The sequence below is a fragment of the Etheostoma spectabile genome, chromosome 20 (assembly GCF_008692095.1).
Source record: "Etheostoma spectabile isolate EspeVRDwgs_2016 chromosome 20, UIUC_Espe_1.0, whole genome shotgun sequence".
Taxonomy (NCBI): domain Eukaryota; kingdom Metazoa; phylum Chordata; class Actinopteri; order Perciformes; family Percidae; genus Etheostoma; species Etheostoma spectabile.
The window spans coordinates 16,074,467-16,081,649 of NC_045752.1; the positions used below are offsets into that span (position 1 = coordinate 16,074,467).

General features: G+C 39.0%; 2 protein-coding genes across 13 annotated transcripts in view; one reads left to right on the forward strand and one right to left on the reverse strand.

Annotated features, from left to right (window-relative positions):
- Positions 1-170: 170 nt before the first annotated feature.
- brms1la (BRMS1 like transcriptional repressor a) lies at positions 171-5,511 on the reverse strand. 2 transcript variants are annotated; one of them, XM_032501273.1, is made up of 10 exons: positions 5,302-5,511; positions 4,400-4,558; positions 3,971-4,061; positions 3,715-3,842; positions 3,539-3,618; positions 3,184-3,280; positions 2,954-3,043; positions 2,745-2,809; positions 2,099-2,585; positions 171-180 (listed from the first exon to the last, which is right to left on the reverse strand). In XM_032501273.1, exons 2-9 carry the CDS (start codon positions 4,536-4,538, stop codon positions 2,487-2,489), a joined length of 789 nt encoding a protein of 262 aa, XP_032357164.1. In that variant the 5' UTR covers positions 4,539-4,558; positions 5,302-5,511; the 3' UTR covers positions 171-180; positions 2,099-2,486. The 2 variants fall into 2 exon arrangements, with proteins under 2 accessions (XP_032357164.1, XP_032357163.1); XM_032501272.1 differs by having other exon boundaries at positions 179-1,833; positions 1,865-2,585.
- Positions 5,512-5,585: 74 nt separating this feature from the next.
- ralgapa1 (Ral GTPase activating protein catalytic subunit alpha 1) overlaps positions 5,586-7,183 on the forward strand; it is a 68,853-nt gene continuing 67,255 nt past the window's right edge. For 5 of the 11 annotated variants that reach the window (XM_032501208.1, XM_032501204.1, XM_032501207.1 and 2 more), the window contains exon 1: positions 5,586-6,210. In XM_032501208.1, coding sequence (XP_032357099.1) covers positions 6,105-6,210 — 106 coding nt within the window. In that variant the 5' untranslated portion in view covers positions 5,586-6,104. The remainder of the gene's footprint in view (positions 6,211-7,183) is intronic. The other 6 variants (XM_032501212.1, XM_032501213.1, XM_032501210.1 and 3 more) reach the window with 5 other exon arrangements.

Consider the following 7,183-nt stretch of genomic DNA (forward strand, 5'->3'; position numbering starts at 1 on the left):
GTATTTTGCATGCTGGCATGGAAAACTAAATATTTAATTCTTATTAGTAAGGGTATTGCTTATTAAAAATACGGAGACTCCATTGGTCTGGCAAGACTTTTAATGTCATGTAAAGCATCAATGTGCCTTTCTGACGGTGTCTGCAGAGCTAAATACAGTTTACAGAGACACCACAAAGTACTTATAAAACAACTTTTAATTGTAAAACCCACCCACAGCACCAACAAGAAAGACACAAATGTACCTGACACAATATTTACATAAATTGTCAAAATATTGATTTGAATATTTAACATCTCCATTACCTTTATCTTCAGAAAAACTCTTTATAAAAACAATATTATGGAATGGCAGGTTGTTCATCCTCCTTCATAACCAGTGAGTTGTATATATGAAGATTCATTGGCGGGGTGTGATTAGAAGGCCATTGTTTGGTTCCTTCCCTGTCATTAGTCATCGCCACAGTAGGCTTTTAAAGATATTTTAAAAAAAAAAAGCATTTTCATGTTCATGAGCAATAATGCAAACATGGACATTACTTTAAAGACTGAGATATACTAGTACTGAGAGATAGAGAGAGGAGGTAGATGTGTAATAAGATAATGTAACAGTAATATCTGTTGGATAACAACTTTAAAGGGATAGCTTGGTATTCCATTTGCCCCTAAAATAATTGTTTATAATGTGGTTACAATAACTCATTGCATTATTGACACTGATTTGCAATTACAGTGGTAATTAAAGAGGGGAATTGACTTTAGTAGACAAGCCACATGAAAATAACCAGCTATGTTAACAAAAATATAAGATTTTATAAAAGAGTTTAAGGAAAAAAAGATTCAAAATGCCCAGGTATCATTAAAACTGTATATGGTCAATATGGTCAAGAAGACGATCTACTGAAATATCCCTTTTTTTTTGTTTGCTATGCTCTTTTCACCACCAACACAGCTGGTGGTATGAGGAAGTACACTGGCAGCTTGAAAAGGGTTAGTTGATGCCTAAAATAGTCCAGTATAAATATAATTTGGATTATATTTATATGGTTATAATACCATATAACTAGTCTGACTAAGTCTGTATTGGTCACGTATGCACACACAACCTTGAAATATCTTTTGCCTTATCTAGCAATGTAATTACTGCTATCACTAAGTTTGTCTCAAACACTACTACTGCACCCAAACTGTAACTCTTAAAAATGCCAAGATGCATCACAAAACCAAAAGAACGTGACAAAAACTGAACTTCAAAAGTAGGCACTGCGGAGTGCAAAACTGCACACTCTGTCTCTGCACTGTCATATGATTACCACCTAACCACTGTATTCAAAACACCATAAGAAAAAGTAATAATTAGAAGTAATAACATTAAAACTGATCAAAATCAAAGAACAACTATTTAATATATGTCATGGCACAATCAAACAGCTTCATATATAAACCATAAACGATTTCCCCATATGTCATTGGAAGCTTCGTCAATAATCTTAGTGCTTACAATTACAAAGAATAATGTGGAGTCTGGAAAACAAAACCTGACAGGTTTGTAACTTACTGGTTTGAATGCTCCTTTAAAAAAAAAAAAAATTTAAAAGCTCCAATATCCTCGAAAAAAAGTTCAATGCTTGATTTTTTCTTTATAAAGTTGAACTATGGGTATCACAGTTTTTGTTATTACTGTCCAATAAAGCTGCAGTTGCTAACTTTTATAAAAAATAACTTATATTTGGTGAAACTGTTACTATATCTTGACAGTAGTAGTTGAGACAGATAATTTGTTCATCTGCCTCCCCCTAGTGCTCGTAAAGGCATCTGCAAGATCCCACTGCGCCTGGAGGAGTCACTAATGCAGTGCCAATGACGTAAACTGCGGTCCCACTGTACAGCTAGGCAGCGCTGATAAAATATGAAATCAAGATTCTATCACTGCATAGCCTATTTCACCATACATTTTTTCAGAAACATATTTTAGTGTACTGTTTAGCTGTAATTTTGTTGTTTTACATCTAACAGACATCAGTTCACAAGCCATTGACACTGCGTTAGAGACTGCCATTAGGAGCACCAGGAGGAGGAAGAGGGCCATGACTTTTTACACAGATTCACTGTCTCATGTCGTACTGTCAGGATATAGATAGTTTGAGCAAAAATTTGTGATAGCAGAAGTAATTTTTTTATAAACGTTACTAACTGAAACTCTAATAGGTAAATATTTTACCTGTCCACTGAGTAAACACAAACAAATGAAATCGAGAGCCTAATTCAAGTACTGAGTTCTATCGTCAGTAAATGTAATGCTTCTATTCCTGTTGTCCTTTAAAAAGGGATTTAAACCTGTGAGTCCTTATAGTGTGTCTGCAGCTTACTGACGGGTGTCACTGTTAGCAGAGGAGTGAAGTGGGTTGTGGGAAGATTCAGAGAAATGGACAGCTGTGTGTCATTTTCATACATGCATTGTATTGTATGGGTATGGTTGTGTGTTCCTTAGCAGTTGAGAATGGGCCTGTTTCTGTCTTGTCTGAATGGGAAAACAGGGCTGTCAGAGTCGGACTTCCCTCTGTGGGGACCCAGCGTAGCCACGGCCTGGAAGACAACACACACATACCATGGTTTGTTAAAAGTTGCCTACACACACACAGACACACCCCCACACCCACACCCACCCCCACCCCGAAACCCACACAAATGCCACCGGGGGGGACAAAGACACAGCTCTGAATATCAACGGACACATTTGCACACCTTTCTAATAGCTGTCCAGTCTTCCAGGATGTCCAAGTCAGGTAGCATGTAAACAATATATGGGCGTGGGCGGAGTTAAGGACGGTGCCACAGGAACCAGGGGTGAATTACATTCCGAAGGACACATCTGGATTACAGCATCTGGGCTTTATAGAAGCCGTATAAACACTAATTAGCATCAATGTGAACAGTAACAGTAAAAAGGATATCAGACACCACTGACGGCCGTCTCCTCTTCTTATCTGGGCTTAAGGCATCTCTCCTCTTCTTCCTTCCTGATAACTCATCATTCCACAACTCTGATAGAGAGACACAGAGAGACAGTATTAAAATGTTTTGTGCATGCATTTAATATAATATACAATGTTGGATACATGTAGCTTGTTCTTCTTTATACTGTTATTAAAATGTAATTTGTTGCACATTCTGTGTGTGTCACCTGATGTAATATCTATGCTGTGTCTGTCTTCTTCCAGTCTTCGAATTTTCTCCTCCAGTTCACTCTGTACTGTGTCAAACAGCAGCAGCTTCTCACTCTACACACACACACACACACACACACACACACACACACACACACACACACACACACACACACACACACACACACACACACACACACACACATTCACCACCAACGATTAAATAGATCAAATAACACTCACTTAAATTCTCATCAAATTCTGAATTCTTAATGGCTTAATGGCTTGCATCACCTCAGCAATACTTCTTTGTAAGATTGTGTGTGTGTGTGTGTGTGTGTGTGTGTGTGTGTGCGTGCGTGTGTTTCTGACCTCCCAGTGCTGGCATGCAGCCTGGATCTCACACTCATGCTTGTTCTTCAAGGACTCCAGACACAACTCTCTGTAGATACCTGACAAAGGCAGAGGAAAACACACAATGAGAGAGTGATTTATAAGGAGACCAGAATATATCAGACTTCATGAGTGTGTCTGTGTGTTGAAGTTACCTGCCACCTTGGTGCGGACCTGCATGTTCTCCAACAGTACAGCCAGAGGCTCCAAATATTCTGCTGCCCGGCCAGCCTCCACCTCTGACAGCTTGCTGTTCACCTGACTGAGACGCTCACGATACAGCCTGCACACAAATACAGGTGTAACAATGTATGGCCATGACAAACTCCTTTTAATGCCTTTCGTTCAACATTTCATGTTTTAAATTTAAATTCAAAAGAAAAACTTGACAAAAAGCGAATTCAGTCTCACTGGTCTTTAAGATCGGTGAACTGTTTCTCCAGGTTGGTCATTTCATCCAGACACTCCATCCTTCTCCGCTCACAGTCCTCCTCATCCATTTCTGGAACATGATAGACACACTCACAAACAAGTCTATATAAGCTATTATGAAGATGATGGAAGAAGAAAGCTGTCTCAGTAGCTGATATGGAAGCAAAACCTGGTAGACATATTTCCGATAGATTTTGTGTCTGCATGACATAAGAGATTTGCAAATATGCAGTGTCTCAAGGATGGACAACTCATTGAGTGGGGTACAGTGTGTACAGTCAATCCTTTGACAGCAACTACTTTTTAATCAGAATCATACACTGAAATAGTGTTTCTTTTAACGACAACTATTAAGAAAATTACAATAAGAATGTTGTGCTCATTTTCAACTGTTTAAGGCTTTCTCACCAGAGCTGTCTCCATCCTCGGAAACAGACGAAGAGTCAGAATCCTCCTCCTCTGAGCTGGACGCCTCTTGCTCATGCTCCTCCACCTCCATCTCCTCTGCTGTAATCTCTTTCTTCTCCCGGTCGCGGTGCACCGGCATGGCAGCAAGCTAACTCCAGACTGGTAGTGTTAGACAGAGAGAAAACGTCAGACGTCTTTTGGCAGTTTTAACTACATCAAATACCACTTGTACTTTTAACACATTACTTGATTCCATTTGTTAATTTGTAGGCAAACTAATTATAAATGACTTGCTCAACACACTAATTTAGTTTCTCTACCAGGACACAATAGAATTTATGAATAATCATCAAGGAGTTGTAGGGTGACTGATCAACAAACAAAAATCAAGACCCATTATTCAAGTATCAGTTCATCACTTGAAATGCTTCTACATTTCTGTTTTCCAACCATTTGACTGTGTATTCCCCCCATTGTTGTTTACTAAATGCAGGTAGTGATGTGGGGCTGAACGTTTTTTCCCCCAACACATTTATATTTTATTTGTTTTCTGTTTTTTTATGGTAGATCAATTTGGAATTTCTTTTTGAAATTTAACAAATATTGTTTCGTTAATGACTATCACTGAAAACAAGAATTGACCCCTATGTATGGCTTTATTAAATTGCTTGAGATTAGTTATTAAATGCTACTTACGCAAAGAAATTAGAATTTACTCGATTATCGATATGTTTGCCTTTTTAATCATCAAACTATACAAGACAAATAAACAATAACAAACAAGGACACGTCAAGTTAGCATTCCTTAGCATGTTAGCAAGCCAGTAGATAGCAAACAAGATTAGCAGGATTTGTCACAAAAATATATAAACTAGGAAGCTTACAACTAATGCATAACTCACAAGATGGGGATACGCAAGACGTTTTCGACAGTGTTTAGAGAAAAGCGATATAAATTTAAATTATAATTTTTTTCCTCGGTTACAATTTCACTCGTGTGTACCAGCTAAGCTAAAAACAAATCTCAGTACGGCGCCCTTATTTGTGTAGGGAGCTGTAGTTTTCCGTAGCGTCAATGTTCACACCGCTAAAGGTCTAACAACCAGCCGTAAACTACGTTACCCGTCGGCACTGTAGTTTGAGGTGGAGAGTTCGAGCAGAACTGTGGAAACGCGTTTAAAACTTTAACGCCAGTACAATTGGAAACGCTGTTTGTGTCAAAAATATACTGAAGTTTTGTAACGTTCGTATATGATGTAGTTCAAACTGGATAACCAACGTTTGCTTATTATTGAACCACGGTATGTTGATGTTGGATTTCTCTGGTATCCATTAGCTTGTTTCCCTCCTCCGCCATTATGTTTTCTAAGTGGAGTGGAGTGCAGAGAGCGGAGCTAGCTAATCAGCTAGTTTAGCCTTCAGGCTGCGGACTGTTTTGGAAGGGAGGCGCGATGGATGGATGCTTTGCCCCGCAACGTTTACATTTGTTTTAACAGAATGCGCCGACAAAATTTACCCATTGATATACTCCGCGCAATTTTGGAAAGCTGCTAATTCGCAGCGTTAATAAATAATACAGGAACATAATTTGCCTTTATAGGTAGAAGATTAACGCTAGCTGAGGCTGTTTAAGTGGCTAACGTTACACAGCTAGCAGCTCCTCCTTGCTGTCTACAATCGCATTCTTGTGTCTTCTGTCCCAGGAATGTTCTCCAAAAAGCCTCATGGGGACGTTAAAAAATCAACACAGAAAGTGTTGGACCCAAAGAAGGACGTGTTGACGAGGCTAAAACATCTCAGAATAGTCATAGGTAAGTTACAATAATTATTAGGCAGCTAACAGGTTAGCTTAACGTTATACGTGCCAGTCTGGGGATACAGGGAATGCCACTCCAAACTCGCCTCGAAAATCACGAATTTCAAAGTTGCCTCGCATGTAAACAGAGACGCAGCCTATTTAGAGCAAACTTTTAGACCATTTCAGATTGTTTTAGCATTATCACACTTTAGTAGCATCGGCACCTCACATGTTAGTCAATTGCAAAGCATTTTGATCAAGTATTTTATTTTTTACACATTCGTTGATCCTCATTATCTTTTTCTTTCTCTCTCAGAATGACTGTGATGGGCAGTAGACTTGATGAGCTTTGTGTATACAGGCTAGAAGTAAAATACTTTTGAAAGAAAAGGGAGCTAGCTGTATCCACTGTCAACACAATCTATCGAGGTAGAAGAGTGTTTAAATGTGTGCTTTTGACTGTGTAAGAGGCAGTTCCATTACATCGTCATAGGTGTTGAATGGAGTCTTTCTTAGATTCGCTTTATAGAAGAGAATCGGATGTAACGTTAACGTTTATTACCTTGTGATAACGTGTGTATGGAGCTGTCTGCATACAAGTTAGGTGATTATGTACGCTGTTAGTAAGTCAGGCTGTTGTGATTTCTCCAAGGGTGTGCCGGATAAAGGCCTTGTGTATGACAAATGCTGACGTTTTTTAAACGTGTTACACACACAACACAATACTGCTGCAGTTTTGAATGTGTAGGAGGATGTTAGGGTAATGGGTATGAATAAGTGATGAATTTATGATTTGTGCGTGTGTATCTTTTATTGCCATAGGCTTGGCTCTCACTCATGTACACACCCACAACGCACAAACACTGACCGGAGAGGGGAAACAGCCTCTACTATTTCCTCTCTATGTCCAGTACAGTAGCCGAACTTCCTGTTTCTATCGTGTGTGTGTGTGTGTGTGTGTGTGTGTGTGTGTGTGTGTGTGTGTG